The sequence below is a fragment of the Sceloporus undulatus genome, chromosome 1 (genome assembly GCF_019175285.1).
Source record: "Sceloporus undulatus isolate JIND9_A2432 ecotype Alabama chromosome 1, SceUnd_v1.1, whole genome shotgun sequence".
Classification (NCBI taxonomy): Eukaryota; Metazoa; Chordata; class Lepidosauria; order Squamata; family Phrynosomatidae; genus Sceloporus; species Sceloporus undulatus.
In genome coordinates this window covers 368,056,359-368,074,061 of record NC_056522.1, presented here as the reverse complement: position 1 = coordinate 368,074,061, position 17,703 = coordinate 368,056,359, and the positions used below count along the sequence as shown (strand labels likewise).

The window sequence follows — 17,703 nt, the reverse complement described above, 5'->3', positions numbered from 1 at the left end:
ATTTTTGGTGCTTTTCGGCGCTATTTTGCACAAAATCGCGGCTTTTCCCCATTAGCGCCTATGGCTTTTTCGGCTTACGAAGGATTTCGGGTTACGAACGCGGCGGCGGAACGAATTATTTTCGTAACCCGGGGTACCACTGTACTTTGATCCTTATTTAAAGAGGAACCATCCCCTGGTGAAAGTCAAAAGCGTAATCTATCCTGGAAGCACTGATCCTTCTCTATTTTCTCATCCAGCCAACCTTTAGGGTGAATACAAGCAGTTATGCTTGCTGGAATTTTGTAAGTTCTTTGGCATCCTTTTTCTTTGCTTCAGCCTTTAGATCCTTTGTTACCCTTTGTTTTACCCTCGACTTATCCATGGTTCATATAAAAATCCATAATTTTGGCCTCAAAACCTGCCCTCGACTTATACTTATACTTATATGAGGTCGACTTATAGTCAAATATATATGGTAGTTGTGGTGCCCAGAACTGGAAACAGTATTCCAGGTGAGGTCTGACATAAGCAGAATAGAACGGTACTATCGCTTCCCATTCTAGACAATATATTTCTGTTGATGGAACCCAGAATGGCATTGATTTCTTGGCTGCCCATCATACTGCTGACTTGCTCGCCCAGGGCTGTTGGGGAGGAAACGGTGGAGTGCCCCCCACCTGCCTTCCTCTCCCCTCCTGCTGCCTTGCTTGCCTGCCCCTCAGTCAGCCACCTGCCACCTGGTCAGTTCCAGAAAGATTTGCTGGGGGATGGCTGGGCAGCCAGGTAAGTGAGGCAGCAGGATGGGAAGACAGGGCTTCTTGTTCAGGCTTCGCCACTGCCTTCTCCTTTGGCCAAAAAACCCCCCCACAACAACAGAGAAGCTGGAATGGGAGTCCGTGCCCCTTGTTCTGGGGCTTCCCAACAGCATGTTTCAGGTCTGGCACAGCTACTCATCCAGCAGCCTTGCCAGACCTGAAACAGAAGGCATCATACCCCCAATGGGGGTTGATGCTGTGGCCTCCTGACGTTCTGTTCCATGCCTGGCACAACTCCTTACCCAGGATTGGCATAACCCGGCTGCAACTAGGATTATCCTGGTTTTGGTGGCCCGGGGCCCCTCCTGTCCCAGGTGCCGCCAAAAACCGGGACAACCACTGTCAGACAACTCTTACTGTCAGGAACTTCTTCTTAATATTGAAGTGGAATATCTTTTTCTGTAGTTTGAATGCATTGATCTGGATCCTATCCTCTGGAGCTGCAGAAAACAAACTTTCTCCATTTTCAATACGAGCATTCTTTCAAATGTTTAAACAGGGCTATCATACCACTTCTTCTCTTCACCAGGCTAAACATACCCAGTTTGCTAAGACTCTTCTCCTAGGGCATGTTTCCAGACCTTTCACCATTTTGGTTGCCTTCCTTTAGACACACTCCGGCTTGTCAACATCCATTTTGAATTCTGATGCCCAGAATTGGGAGAGCCAGTGTGGAGTAGTGGTTTGAGTGTTCGACTATGACTCTGGAGACCAGAGTTTGATTCCAACCTCAGGAAAGGAAACACATTGGTTGGTGACCTTGGATAAGTCACATACTCTCAACCTCAGCAGAATAGGTATGCTGGGAGTAGTAGTTCCAGCAACATTTGGAAGGTTTCACGATTCCTAGACCTGGTCCGGATGGAGGATAGAATCAGCTATCTCTAGAAACCTACATGCAGGGCATAAAACATTCATCCTCCAGGTGTTTTGGACTCCTAATTCTCATAAATCTTTACCACTGCCCATGCTTGGTGGAACTGATAAGCGTTGAAGTCCAAAATATTGGTATGCCCAACTTTTCCACATCCCTGGCATAAAGGCTGCAGCCCTCTTCCCCCAGTTGTCTTCCTTCAGTACTTAGTGTTCAGAATTTCCTGTTTCTCTAATGGAAGGCTCTTTTTCTAATGGCTAAGGCGATAGTGTTCAAAATGCCTTGCAATTTTCACAGCTATTGCAATGGAAATATAAAACCCCTTGATGGAGTCTCAGTGCTGATGTAAATTAAAAACACAAGCATAACGCTTTGGATAACAGTACATTGTCCATAGAGAAAATCTGTATTCCTTCCTCTGAACTGAGGAAGTAGGTGTCAGATTTTTTTAAAACAGAAACAACTTTTTACTCATCCAGTGAAGGATTTACATTGGATGAGGCATTCCTCATTTCACGTATTCTCAATTTAGTCTGTTGATTATGAGTTTGATGAGCCAAGCTGTCACTTGTCATTCTTCCTCGGCAGTTTACAGTGAGTGCAGAATAACCGAATACTTAGCCTGTATTTTAAGGCTAACAGTCCAGTGCTGATTTATTTGGAAGTAGGACCCACTGAGTCATACAAATTAAACTTGCTTCAGGTATGCATGTACAGGAAGTCAGTATGCTGTAGTGGTTTGAGTGCTGGACTGGAACTCTGGGAAACCAGGATTCAAATGACTGCTTGGCCATGAAAACCAATGGGTGACCTTGGGTAAGTCACATTCTCTCAGCTTTAGAGGAAGGCAATAGCACCCCCCCCACACTTTGAAAAAATCTTGCTAGGAAAATAGATAGGTTCATGTTAAAGGTAAAGGTAGTCCCTTGACATGAATGTCTAATTGTAACCGATTGTAGGGGATAGTGCTCATCTCCATTACTAAGCTGAAGAGCCAGCCGAAACAATAAATCCCTATGGGATTTTTTCGTATTCCGAAAAATTCGTGAGCCGGGTAATTGGTATCCCCGGGTAACGCTGTATTTATTTATCTGCTTGTATTTGCATGCTTTTGAACTGTTAGGCTGGCAGAAGCTGGGACTAGTGACAGGAGTTCACCCCATCATGCAGCACCCAGGCCTTGAACTGCCAACCTTCCAATCTTCTGATCATCAGAACTGGTGTTTTAACCATTAAGGCACCGCATCCCACAGAAGATCCTCATAAGTCAGCAATGACTTAAAGGCACACAACAACAACACATGCACATACAGGATTGGACTGTTCATTTACATTACTGGTTCTGGACATGTTCTGGCTCATTATTTCAGTACCTCAAAAATTTTATACAGGAAGCACTGATCTCCATGATTTTGAAGAGAAAAGGTGAGTCATTCCATCCAGATGTGAGTGAAGCCTCATAGAGGAATATCACACTATTCAGTTATTTTGGGTTGTTCTCTTTGAAACCTGCTTCTCCCATACCTGGAAACATAATGGAATTGCAGTGCATTCTCTGCACCATCACTGCATTTGTGTTTCCTTGCACTTGAAATGTGACAATACAATTTATACTACTTCATTTGGTCCACATCCTGCTTCATGATTATACATTTCCATAATCACACAATTACATAATGACACTATTATGGAACCACCCCCCACTTCTGCTCAGTTTGGGAAGAGAAATACACACCATCACTTCCACCATTTATTTCTATAATTTCCCTACAAACCAGCACTTGCCCAGTTCTATTCCTGTACATCAGTTGCCTTTAAACTTTTGATTATTTGCTCTTTATTTCCTCTTTAAACCTTTCCTGGTGTTCCTGGGCATTAATCCTTATTAGGTTTACATTGTAATCACACTACAGTGGGCCCTCCACATTTGCTGGGGTTAGAGGGGCACAGGCCCCCCGTGAAAGTGGGAAAACCGCAAATTAAATATTTTTACCTGAGAGAACGTTTCTAGGAATCTCTAGGACCTCCAGTGCAACTTTGTGGTCAACATCTGCTGGAAGCTGACCATAGAATTGTGCCAAAGGACCTACAAATGCCTAGAGAAGTGTTCTCTCTAGGAATCTCCAGGTCTTCCAACAGTGCATCTTGCAAGAGTTGTCTACAGAGTTGCACTGGAGGATCTAGAGATTCCTAGAGAGGACATATTAATAAAATCCGTGAATAATCAAATCTGAAAAAGTGGAAGGCCGACTGTATTACCATATGCCCCTTATTTATTTATGTTTTTATTTTAAAGTAATGTAAAAGCATGCTGGAAAATTGAGAATGAACCTGTAGCAGTTCTCTTAGGACTCCTTAATGCTGGTGTCCTCACAGCCAATCCACAAGAAGTAGTCTGGGTTTTCCCTCAGAGATATCTTCAAGGAATTTCCAAGGAAGGCGCAATGAAACTATACCTATACCATGCCCACTATCCTCCTAGTATTGTAACAAAGCAGAATGAAACATTCTCACCCAAAGCGAGGATGAAATATGGAGTGTTATTAACAGTAGAAAATAACCAATTTCCTAACAACCCAACAGCGTTTCAGCATGGAACAGCATTGGGAAAACTACAATATCATACAATAAGCTACATACAGTCTAAGATAGGACTAACACAGTGCAGTTGTGTGTAATAGTTTTATGTAATAAGCTCAACAGTTTAGAATTAAATCCAAATGATAGCATGTAGAGTGGTTACATGGCTAATTTTTGTCAAGCCTGGCAACTTTTAGAGTACTTCGTTATATGAGTTCATTGCTGTTGCTTATTTGTTTGTGTTTTGTTCCATAGGGCTGTTTTTCTTGTGGGGGCAAACACATATTTTTTTATCCCCCTTTTTTTTAATGTGAGTCCAATGTCTCAAAATTTTCCTAAAGAACATAAGAAGTAACAGAGCAAAAAGCTATTTAGTCCAGTTTCTCCAGATAAATGTCTGAGGAAAGCTTAACAAGCACGCCCTGGGGCAATAACTATATGTACTTTCCTTAATGTACTTTAACCTTCCTGTGCATGAATTCCTTAAAGGCACCAGATCCTGTCTGATCTTGGAAGCTAGGCAGAATCATCCTTGGTTAGTACTTGGATAGGAGACCGCCAGTGTATACCAGGTGCTGTAGGCTATATTATCAGAGGAATGAACTGGCAAAACCACCTCTGAGTACTCCTTGCTTAAGAAAACCCTATGAAATTCATGGGGTCACCCTAAGTTGACAGGTGACCTGAAGGCATATGTACACACACAAGCACCTTTCACTCAGTCTTTTCCTCTCCTTCCTTCCAGTCAACTTCCTTATGCATACAATCTTTCAATCTAGTGTCTTTACTCATGATCCTGGTCCCCTTTCCCTTTAATGTTAAGGACTGTGTACATCTAATGTGCTGCAATTTTCTTTGTGATTTTATTATTGTTGTTAGCTGGCCTGGTCTCCAGTGTAGACAGGCAGGCTTCAAACAAATGCTCCAACCATTTAACAAAAATCAGGATAGGACACTATTAGGCTTCATCTAATGCTGTTATTTTTTTTTCTTCCTTGTAAGACCCCATACCAGTAAGACTACAGGAATTAATCACCTTCTCCAAATCACGTAGCACTCAATACTTTTCCTAAGTATATGAGTCATAACCTAGAGTTTTAGAACAGAACAGCTTGGATGGTGCTTACCATAGCTTTATTATTTTGGTCCCTCTGGAAAAAAGATGTGCCATTTAAGAGATGGTACATGTCCCTCCAACCTAGGCTTTTAAGATGAATACAGTACTGATGAATCTCGGCAGTGCTTCTGTGAAGAAGTGTAACAGAGCATAGTTGTCAGTGCAAAGATACAAAATTAATTATCTGTGGATCAAATGTTTTGAAGCTGCCATGCCAGCACATTTATTTATGAAAGTATCAAGGTAAGTGGTTATGTGAAATCTTGGTCTTTTGTAAAATATATATACAGTAGTTATGAACCATTTTTTGCTTGTTTCCTGGAACTGAGAATCAGAGCATGGTAATAGTTTTATTACTGCTTTTCTGGCAGAAAGTAACCTACAGATCCGCCATACAATGGATAATTAATGTTATAGCCCAGATTTAAACAATGCTTAACCTACCAGCCCCAATACAGTCAATCAGTCATATCTAACAGCCCACTAGATGTGCAGTTGGTACACTCTATTACAGTATGTGCTCCACCTGGAGGACATGACTAATTAAGTGACTTCTTTTGTTTTCTAGCTGTGTCTGCTTCAAGTAGACATAGTTCTGATAGGTGTCAGTGATACTGTCTGCATTTGGCAGAAAGTCCCACCCTATAACATCAAGGCAATAAGGATGGTATGGTTTACTCCTTGGTTTAGCTGATCAACTGCTTATCTGCCGTTTCTCATTATATCATCCCAGCTTGCTATTTGTTTACTTGGTGGGGGTTGCTACCATTGCTTCACTAAGGAGATCACTTGAGCAATCAGCTATGGATCATGCCTTTTGCTCTAGACTTAAAGAGAGAAGACGAGCCGTACCTATCAGAGAAGGGACTTTGGTTTAATGGAAGATGGCATTTCCTTTTTGCAAATTCTGGGTGCAATCCATGGACTCTCTCAACTAGAGAGAGCTGTCCAGCCTCTGGCATGTTTTGAACAGCTTTAGTTTCTCAGGTAGCAAGGCTGGGAAATACTTTGCCTGGCTTTTGCTAGCCTAGACAGTCTTTGGATAGATGGGCCAGTGGTCTTTCTCATTTAGAGCTCAGCTTTTCATGTAAAATTGTCCTAAATGCTTAGCTCTAAACAGTATAAAAGCAGTGACTTGCTATCTGTTCTAACTATGTTTATGGATAGGAATTATTGAAAGATTGCTATATTTCAATGCTGAAATCAGGGGGTGCTTTATTAGCTTCACTTCAAAAACGAAATATGTGGCCTGCAGATATTGTTGGTGTCCAACTCTAAAAAGACGTAGTGAAGAAAAACAATGATAATGGGTAGCTGGAGATTAAGTACAATGCAGTTTGTAGATATGAGGCATATGGTTTCCTACTGGCAAGATTTATTAATGAGAAAGAAAAAGAAAAGTTCTGTGCTATACGTTTGTCAAATCCAGAACATGAACAGGATATGTCACCTTTAAGAGGCAATGCTTGTTTCTTCAGTGCAATACTTGTGTGGAAACAGCCAGAATCTGTTCATGCATAAATAAGGTCTTTTTATTAAAGGTGTATCATCCTAACAGAGACTCTGAGTACTTCATAAGAAATGATGAGTAATGGTCTCAGAATCTTTACAAAGAATCTTACAGAGAAGAGGAAAATCCATCAGGTCTGAGACTATCTTCCATCACAGCAGAGCTTTGCTGGGAAAAGGTGATGAAATTCTGCCTTCTTTCCAACTTTCAAAGGTGCACAAGTTCCTGCAGGTTGTGAGCTTGGTAGCCCTTCTTTTGTGCTATAACCTAGGCTTGAGAATAAGTGAAGTTTTGTTGCCTGCTGTTTGCTATATAACATATTTGTAGTACTACATCTTAACCACTTACTCAAGTTGAATAATCATATTTTATAATTAGTATGAGCCAAGTTTGCTAGAAAATCTCTATTCTGTGAAGACCGCTTTGTTCTGTGAGCAGCAAATGAATAAGGACAGTTTTTTTCAGGTTTGTGTGTGAACTTGATTTTCTTTACTGCTTTTAATTTAGAAAGCATCTTCTCCTTTCCTTTATCAAGAGTTTGCTTGTCTTCACTCATGTCCCTTAAACATTGACCAGAGCTTCATTAATATATTAACACTCAGGTTTAAACAAACTTTTAAAGGTTAGTTTCCTTCAATGGCTCACTTAATGGCACACCAAAGTCATGAGCTCTGATCGAAAAAACATTAATTATTTGCTCCTTGCTGGGTCCCAATCGTCTAAATATTTCATATGGAGTCTGGGAGAGAATCCTGGAGCCTGGGACAGAGCAGCTGGCCTGGACATGGGCTGATGCCTCAGTTGACAGGTTGTTGGATTAGAAAGAATATCAAAGGCAGCAAGCAAGATTAGGGATAAGTGAACATCTGACAGCAGTTTCCAGCAGGGGAGAACAGATGATAAACAATGGGAATGGGGTACTTGGGAGGAGATGAGAGGTGAGAAGGCCATGGGAAAAGTGTGGCGGCAATCACTAAAGCTCCAGGTTGCTGCGCCTCATGAATAGAACAGGAAATAGGATTTGCAGGGACAGATGTGATGAGCGGTGATGAATACATTATAGGCCAAAGAAAGGCAAAACTCCTCAAGGTGAGTGATGTTCTTTCCATGAATCTGTGCAATATAATCATGGGAAAGTATTTGCTTTTCAAAGGATGACATTTGGGATATGCTCTACAGCAAGAGATTATATTAATTTGAGGATAGGGACTCATGTTTCACCATTAATTTTAATAAAATCTTTATACTGCTAAGAGGGTTTCATCTGGGTGCAAGAAGAAAAGAAGGGTAGCAGAGATTATGGTGATATTATTATTATTACTATTGGCTCTGTCTATGTGCACATTTGTGTATACAACTGAACAGCACAGATAATAGAATCATGGAATCCATCTCAATAATTCTATGATTCTATCTCTTTTGGCTTCAATGTATGCAGCTGGGCCCTTTCTAAATGTCTTTTTTATTCAAAGATATAGTCGTGTTAATCTGTAGAATCAATATGTAGAGAGATCTTGTAGCACCTTTGAGGCTAACTGAAATGCTGCCAGCTTCTTTATCTCAGTCTCAAAGGTGCTACAAGATTTTTCTATGCTCTTTTTTATTCAGTTAGGTTTAGCAGATTATTTATTACATAGAGCAAATATGCAATGGATCTGGCGGTTTCTTACAACTAGTGTGCCAACCACAATAAGTGTGTATCACTTGCAGCTATTAGTTGTGCCAGAGAGAGGGTTTCAGCATAGAACAGTGATGGCGAACCTATGGCATGCGTGCCAGAGGTGGCACTCAGAGCCCTCTGTCTGGGCTCATGTGCCGTCAACCTAGCATATAGTATGCCAGAGTTTGTTACTGGAAAGCCAGAGGGACATGGCACTTTGCAATAAATAAGTGGGTTTTGGGTTGCAATTTGGGCACTAGGCCTCTAAAAGGTTCACCATCACTGGCATAGAACAAACTGCCATCCCAGTGACCCAAGATACAAGAGCCCTGCCAACTCTTTCCTTTGGGCAGCATATTTACAGTCTGGCCCACTGGTTTCAGTTAAACCTGAAAGGGACTGAATTTCAGCCCATTTAGCCCTCTTGAAGTCTGTACATATAATGTGAAAGCTGTTGATACCTAGACACTGAGTAGATTTTTGTACCTTTAAAATACAGATTTCCTGTCTAATGCTAACAGAACTTACTGGATCCATTATGAGTCTCCACCACCCCTCCTACATTTTAAACAATTTGATCAACTTTCAGCCCTAAAAGGCTAACACCTACAGTATAGCAAAGAGCTCAAATTTCCCCTTTCCTTTAAAATCAGTGTGGTATTAAGGGGAAAGGGACTCTACCTCATGTTCCCTTCAATTCAGTGTTTAGAGACTCAGAACCCATCTTTGGGAAGCATGCCTCACAGCCCTAACACTTGCTCCTTTGTGTGCTCATTTTCTTTGATGCTGCATTTCCAATTTATCCTGATTTTTTAAAAAAAGTAAAATGTTACTCTTTCGGGTTTTGTAGTTGGTTGGTTTACAGACATTCTAATTTCATGCACATATTTAAAATACCCACATACACTTCACACTGAATATATTGAGCTATATGAAATAAACCAACTGTCAAGAAGCTAAAGGTCAGAGCCTGCCTGTACTCTTTAAATATATTTTGGGTCATCAACTTTGCTCAATCTAAGCAAGTCTAGGTCTGGCCAGTACATAAAGAATGCTATCTATCCATCTACCTGTCTATCTATCTATTTATCTATCTATCATCTATTTCAGGGGCTCCCAACCTTTTAGACTTGTGGAGCCCTTATTTCTATGGCAGAACCCCTAAGAGGCCTACTCTGTGTTTCGCAAGTTAATGGTGTTTAAAAGTATATATAAGAATAGGGATGCCATAACCTGGCGGCCCCCGGGAGAAACCCGCTTTTGGGGGGCCCCTCCCGGTCCCGGTCCGGTTTGGCCCCCAGCCCGGGGCCCGCACGGCACCTCCCCACCTTCCCCCGCCTCCCCGCGCGGCCACGCCACCCACCACCTCCTCCTCCTCCGAGAAGGAGGGGAGGCCCTGGCGATCGCCAAAGGCCCAGAGCCCTCCTTCCCAGCCTCCGCGGAAACCGAGAAGGAGGGAAGGCCCTGGCGATCGCCAAAGGCCCAGAGCCCTCCTTCCCAGCCTCCGCGGAGACCGAGAAGGAGGGAAGGCCCTGGCGATCGCCAGCGACCCAGAGCCCTCCTTCCCGGCCTCTGAGGAGACCGAGAAGGAGGGGAGGCCCTGGCAATCGCCCGCGCCCGATCCCTCCTTCCCGGCCTCTGACGGAGACCGAGACGGAGGGGAGGCCCTGGCATCGCCAGCGGAGCTCGCCCTCTTTCCCGGCCTCCGAGGGACTGAGGCCTCTGCGAGAGGCTGGGAAGAGCGTTGTGGGGCCGCAGCGATATTTAATTTTGAAATGTAGACACGTTTTTTTTTTAAATGGAGCCTCCATTTTTTAAAAAAGTGTCCTACATTCATAATTTTGTCCTACATTTCCCCCTGGTTTCGAGGTCCTGATTTATGGCAACCCTATATAAGAATACAGTCCCTCTGTTTGTGTGAACTTCGAATCAGCGTTCCCCATTACACACGAGGGGCAAATGGAGGGACATAAAATGGGGGCCCATGCCCATGGATTTGAATATTGAGGTTATCATTTTGGAGGGGAGGTTTGGAACTGATCCCCCACAAAACAGGGGCTAATGTATTCTTATTCTTTAATTTCATTCAATTTTCATTTCTTTATTTCCTTTGGAGTGGCCATGGAGCACCTGGGAAGTGCATGCGGAGCCCTAAAGACTCTTTGGAGTATAGGTTGGGGACCGCCTGATCTATTAGCGTGATTTGGAAGATACACAAGTACATGGTACCAATTGAATCTGAACATCCAATTAAATTTCTGGATGTTAGCATTTTAATATCTTGCATAGTCATTGCTCTACTTCCCCATGAGACTTGGTTTTTGTCTGTTGTTGTTGTTGTAGTTGTTGTGTGCCTTTATTTCTGACTCATGGCAACCCTAAGGTGAACCAGTCACAGGGTTTTCTGGGGCTGAGAGTGTGTTGACTCACCCAAGGTAATCCAGTGGGTTTCCATGGCAGAGTGAGGAATTGAATCCTGATTGCCAGAGGTGTAGTTCAACGCTCAGAGCACTACACCATGCTGGTTCTCAAGTGCACCTATACTTTAGCATTTAGCATTTTGGCATTTAGGAGGGGCTTCCAAACCCACCTTTCAAGGACGGCTTTCAGATAGAATAATGCTTCTTCTGGAGCCTTTTAATCTTTTTTTTTTATCTTGTGTTATGGATTTTTGTTTTGTTTTTAAAATACTGTTATGGTCAGCCTCTAGTCAAGGTGAGGTAGAACAGGGGAAAAGCAGCCCTTAGGTTAAATGAAGTTATCTAATCTAGGTAGAAGATGAGCCCCATTGTAAAGTGAGCTTGTCTAATTCAGGTGCTTACCTGCCCTCTCTTATGTGTGACTATTAGCATAGGGAAGATATTTACAATTCTCAGCCAAGATTACCTCTTGTGATTAAGTAACTTGCAGGTGCTTTATGTGCTCCTGAAACCAGTCAGCAACATGAATTCATGCAGCTGCTAACTGAACAGTCATAAAAAAGGAGATGCCTTACCTACACTTGATTGACTTTTTCATAGAACCATAGAGTTGGAAGAGACCACAAGGGCCATCCAGTCCAACCCTCTGCCCTGCAAGAACTCACAATCAAAGCACCCCCGACAGATGGCCATATCTGTCATATTGCTTAATTGCTTGCTTGTCAGCCACCTAAATCCTGGTGGAGAGGCAGCATATAAATAAAAATTATTATTATTTATTATTGCTGTAAGCAATTGTTTACTCACTGTGGGAATCAGGGAGCTGGATATCAAGGGGTTAGTCTTATTGTTTGTTTGGTTTTTTTAATTGAAGGGTGACCAGTTTCTTTGACCAGGGGTAGCTACCCCACAAGGTTTAAGGCCAGCATCCATTCTCTGCTGCTGCAGATACTGTGCTTGCAGCACACGTTTGTTGACAATCACCTTGTGGTGCAGAAAAGGTCCAGAGTGCCTTTGTCCATCATAGAGCTCTGAGCTGTTATCATTTTGAGTGTTTTGTCCTGCTTTTAGGAATTTTAAGAGCTTGCTGAAGTGCTTTTTAGTTTATGGTGTTTATTGCATTGTCTAGGATCATAGCTTTTGCCGCTGTGGGGACAACACTTTATACAGCTAGAGATGCAAAGTTTCAAAGGCCACAGGAAGTGGGTTTAAGCTTCAATCACTGTATATGTCTGGTTTAATCATTAAATTTAGTTGAACATTAAGTAATAAATGTGTATGTATGAAGTGATTCTCAGTGGTGAAATGCTTGTGAGTCTTGACCTGGCCACCCTATTTACAAAGAAGTGAACGGATGTTATTCTTTACATATCTAACATGACTATAGCAACAGCTAACTGATGATAGATAGACAGACAGACAGCACAGTTTGGAGAGATGGCCAATTGTTGTGTGTTATGAAAGCCAGTTAGAATTCTGGTAGCATCTGTCCATTTTGTATTGATTTTTGTAAAGAAGTGGGAGAGGTGAAAGGTCCTTGTGACTTTTTTGTATGAGGGTCCTGTGAGAAAGTCTTAGGGGAGAATCTAAAGATTATTTCTGAGCTTTGCCTTCCATTAACCCCCTGCTGCTGTTCTTCATCAAGTTATTTTAATGGTTTTCAGAGCAAGTGAGCGGAAAATGGGTTCTCTAGAACTTTCTTGAGGAGGCTGACCTGCAAACAGCCATGGCTTTGGGGGGGGGGTGCACAGTGGTGCTTATTAAAATATTCTTATGATTCTGATTTAAGATGTGAAGATGTCTTTTTTGAAAAAAGATCCAAATACCTAAAGATTAGAATTGTAACCTGCTAAAAATACTGTTCTTTTGGTGCTTTGCCAATAATGTTGGATGGCCCTTCTCTTTGAGGAAATGAGATGTTGGGAAAGTTATGGCAGAGCGCTTGTTTGGGTGGAATAATGATCTGTCTCTGTAGCCTTCATTGTCCTATTTTAGTGGAGAGGTTAGTTGCATATAGTTAAATCCCTCTACCTCCCTTGCCAATGCTATACATGGGGAAATCTCATCATAAGTCCATGTCTCTCCTCCCACACCAGAACTAGCACTGGCTTACTTCAAGGATGGATCTGAATCTTTAAAGAATGCATTTGGTATTTTAATTACATTATTTATGCTATTCTTCCTGCATAGAGTGTGGATTGCCATTTGTTTTCTCCTGCGAGCTATGGGCAAGATTGTGTACCTCCACTGGGGTAGTTACACAAAAAGCAGAGGCAGCAACAACAATAATAGCAAGGAAAGGAAGCAGCAGTAGCTGATGGCAATGAAAAGATGAAGGTAAGGAAGAGGTGATGGCTAGTTCTTGACAAGAAAACCCCATGGTAGGTTCACCTTTGGGTTGCCATTAGTCGGAAAGTACACAACAATAACAGCACCCTTGTCTTAGTGTAGCACGCATCCTGTGCTGAACTGCTGCCCAAATATTGTCAACAATGGGTTGGGGCTATAAAAATGTGAAACCGAACAAATGATTTAAAAATTGGGCATAACACTAAATAGTATAACATTTGGCATCAGCTCACTCATAGATTAAACCAAAGTGCCAAGCTATGAGTTGCATTTTCAGGAATTCATTTGTGTCGGTGCCAATTGCCCCACATCTGTATCCTAGGTTATAACCTTAATTTAATTGCTGACCTGAAGTTAGCCAAAAGAAAAAAAAGGCATGACTTGAACTTCCTAACCTATCAAGTTTCCTTGTGCTGGCAACATATCCTCCCCCTTTCAAGTATCAATTTCAATATACTACTGCATATTTGCTTGGTGAAAAAGAATAGGCTTTGTAGGGAGAATGTAATTACTTTGATGGTGATGGTGCTTGCTTTACATAATTTGTTGCTTAATATTTCCCATTTGTAGCCTGTATTTATTCACTCAGTTGCTCATCCCATTTTATCTTCACAACAATCCTATGAGGTGCCTTTTGCTGATGTGCTTGGTTGAGAGTCACCCATTGCTCTTCATTCCTTGGTGGGAATTAGATCACAGGTCTCCCTGATCTGAGTGTGACACTTATCTGTTCCACTGTGCTAACAGACCCCACTGTTTATTTACTATATTGTCAGAAAGTAAACCAAAAACGTATAAAGCTTAGGATGAAAGGTTGTTTTAGGGTATGCCTAAAAAGGAGCCTTACTAGTACAACATAGTTTTGACCATAAAGAGAAACGTTAACTTGTACATTACAGATTTTAATGTACCTATCCTGGGAGTTGATGGGTATGAAACAAGTACAGAGGCCAGGGCCACGGTATCACATTAACACCACATAAGCAAACGTGTTCTCAGATGTTTGTTTTACCTGCTAATGGGTGGAAAAAATGGCACCTTCGAGCAGTAAACTATACCACCACAGCCATCTGGAAGCAGTTTGATTGCAGTCTCCTGGTTTAAAAACACACACACTCACTTTGAAGACTAAAATGGTTATGGCTTGTAAAAAGTATAGTATGTGACTTCAGATTCTGTTCATATTCCTCCCCTTGTTTGTTCCTTTGCAGGGAGGGTCTCTTACAGATTAACCTTACAACATTAAAATACTAACTTGATTTCATTATCATTTTGTCATGCTCTGGAGTTACAAGTGTGGGAGTTCCACAGCCTTTCTTTTTAGCTGCTTTGAATCCCATTTTGGAAAAACCATGAAATATATATCTTATCATTTATTTATTTATTTATATTATTTCTAACATGCCTTTCTCCCAAAAGGGACCCAAGGTGACTCACAATATAAAAACACATTAAAACATAAAATTTTAAAATAATTAAAGTAATTGAAACACTACAAAATTAAAATTTAAACATACAAAAGTTTAAAAATAATCTAAAACAGTCCCTTCCACTCCCAAATAAAACCAGGCTAGCATGATTTTAAAAAGCCTTACTAGAGCCCACCCCCCTAATACTGGAACTTTCCAAGATGCATCCAGGTGGCAGAAAAGGCAGAAAATACAAATGGAAAGGCAGAAAGTGCAAACATGGTGATAAACATAAATAATAAGCTAATTAGAAAATAATGGCCATAAACTTGTTTCCTGGAGTGAGCTCATTTTATGTGATGGTTTGGCTCTGCTGGAATTCCTCTGTGTTATACTTTAAAAGGATTATCAGAGGGCACTCCTCCTTTGAAAAGCTTCCTCCATTTGGAAGACTGGCTAGTCCATAACTGGTTAAATATAAATACATAACAGAAGAGAGCCAGCGTGGTGTAGTGGTCTGAGCGTTGGACTAGGACTCACGAGACTAGGGTTTGAATTCCTGTATAGCCATGAAAACCCACTGGGTCACCTTGGGCAAGTCACACTCTCTCAGCCTCAGAGGATGGCAATGGCAAACCCCCTGTGAAGAAACTTGCCAAGAAAACCCTGTGATCTTTAGGTTCGCTTTAGGGTCAGAAATGACATGAAGGCACACAACACACACACCAGTAGGAAGGGAGAACTGAAGCCTTGAAAATGCCCATCCAGCAGCATGCAGACAATGCACTGAGAAGGCATACCTCACTTGGTCAAAGTCTTCCCCACTCACTATGGAGAAATATATTTTATTTTTATTTTAGTTTTTATTTTAGAGATGGGGGAGCTATTTTCAATTATTGCATTCATTTGTTTGAACCATCCAAGTATTGTACTGAATCTTAGGATTGCCCTAGGCACCTCAGAGCTCCTATGGACATTGAGATCCACACTATCTAAACTAAACACAGCAATCTGAGCATTGTAGTTCACCAAATGCTGATGGCATTTATAATCCCCCCTTCCCTCAAGGAACCCAAGTTGGCATTGGGGCCAACTTGAATTATCTCCAGGAGATAAGCCACTGTGTGGGAGATTGGATTCCCAGACAAGGTGACCTTGTGCCTTTAGTTAAGAATTCAAACTCAGATCAATGTCCAGCCGTGTATCCACTGCATCAGTCTGGCTCTCCACCCTTAGAAGTGTGGGAAATGTCTCTTTTGAAAGAGCAGCAGTCTTTCTCTCCCACATCAGGAGGCATTGGAATGTCATGTTTCTTGTATTCATGTATAGAAAGGAGCTCATTTCAGTTTGTTACACAGAAATCTGTACAAGTCTGAACGTGCTGCCCCTGTCTTGCAGTATACAATTTATGTTGAGAATTCCTATTTCACAATATCACATACAGAGTTGGCTCTGTGCTGCCTTTCAAAATCCCCTATGGTTTAAAGTGGTGATTGGCAGTGAAGGTGAAACCTTTTTTTTTTTCCCCTCATCATTTTATATTTACGTGAAGGCCATGCTCAGAGTGATTCCTCTTGAGCAAAGCTAATTAAAACAATGCAGAGGTGAAGGCATGCTAATGGAAATGCACATGAACGAATCACACTGAGTTCAGATTGACCTGAAGGAACAGAGCGTGTAGGGGCATTGCCATAGTCACTGGAGATGTTAGCTGTTGACTCTACATGACAGTAGCTGGCATTAATAATGCAGCTGAAAAACAAAAAACAAACTCATGCATCTCCATCAAATTATGAAGCCCCACTTTGTCTTCTCTTGCAAACCACTATAAATGTGAAATCAATTTCCATTAAGCTCAAATGGAAAGTGGTTAAACAAAATGGCTTTTCTACCTGATAGGAGCAGGGAACATAGCAGACAAGAAGAAAAGAAATGAGGAAGTTCATGCAGAGAAGAAAGATGCTCAGACCCTCTCGTATATCCATATTCTGGGCGAAATCTAATTTTTAATCTCAAATCTAGGGGCAAAACAGACCGGCAATAAGAGCCAGCTTGGGGATAGTATGGGGGTGTGGCAACCGCACACCCTGACCCCAATCTGGCTTCACACGGCCAGAATGACCAGACAGTGGGCAGTGTGGGAACACTCCTGTAGCGCAGTGACCAGTTGCCTCCGGAGCGGAGAAGACCTGCAGCGGTGGCAAAAAGGGCACCCTTCCCCAGCTAAATAGTTAGTTAAGAGCTTTGAATTATATTGTGTTTTTAAGGTATTGTGCTCCACCTTGAGTACTACACCAGGAAAAGGTGCAATATAAAATAAATAAATGAAAAATAAAAATAAATCAATCAACAATGGCTCCTTTTCATCCTGGAGAGAACTGACCAGTGGGGTACCACAGGGCTCTGTCCTGGGCCCACTGCTATTCAACATCTTTATCAATGACCTGGATGACAGAATTGGGAGCATACTTATCAAATTTGCAGATGACACCAAATTAGGAGGAATAGCTAATACTCCAGAGGACAGGATCAAAATTCAAAATGACCTGAATAGACTAGAAAGCTGGGCCAAAGCTAATAAAATGAACTTCAACAGGGAGAAATGTAAGGTACTGCACTTAGGGCGAAAAAATGAAATGCAAAGATATAGGATGGGGGACACCTGGCTGAATAAGACTACATGTGAAAGGGATCTTGGAGTCCAAGTAGACCATAAGTTGATCATGAGTGAACAGTGCAAGGCAGCAGCTAAAAAAGCCAATGCAATTTTAGGCTGCATCAATAAAAGTATAGTGTCTAGATCAGGAGAAGTAATAGTGCCACTGTATTCTGCTCTGGTCAGGCCCCACCTAGAATATTGTGTCCAGTTCTGGGCACCACAATTCAAAAAGGACATTGAGAAACTGGAACGTGTCCAAAGGAGGACGACTAAAATGGTGAAGGGTCTGGAAACCATGCCCTACGAGGAATGACTTAGGGAGCTGGGG

General features: G+C 41.8%; 1 protein-coding gene across 2 annotated transcripts in view; it reads left to right on the top strand.

Moving 5' to 3' along the window:
* Positions 1-17,703, top strand: part of NUDT14 (nudix hydrolase 14) — a 65,266-nt gene that overhangs the window by 2,905 nt on the left and 44,658 nt on the right. Inside the window, exon 1 of one of the 2 annotated variants that reach the window (XM_042446513.1) lies at positions 7,790-7,967. The exons of the other annotated variant lie outside the window; for it this stretch is intronic. Within the exon in view, the coding sequence (XP_042302447.1) occupies positions 7,917-7,967 (51 nt within the window). The 5' untranslated portion in view covers positions 7,790-7,916. Of the gene's footprint in view, positions 1-7,789; positions 7,968-17,703 lie in introns of those variants that run through there. 2 annotated transcript variants of the gene reach the window in all.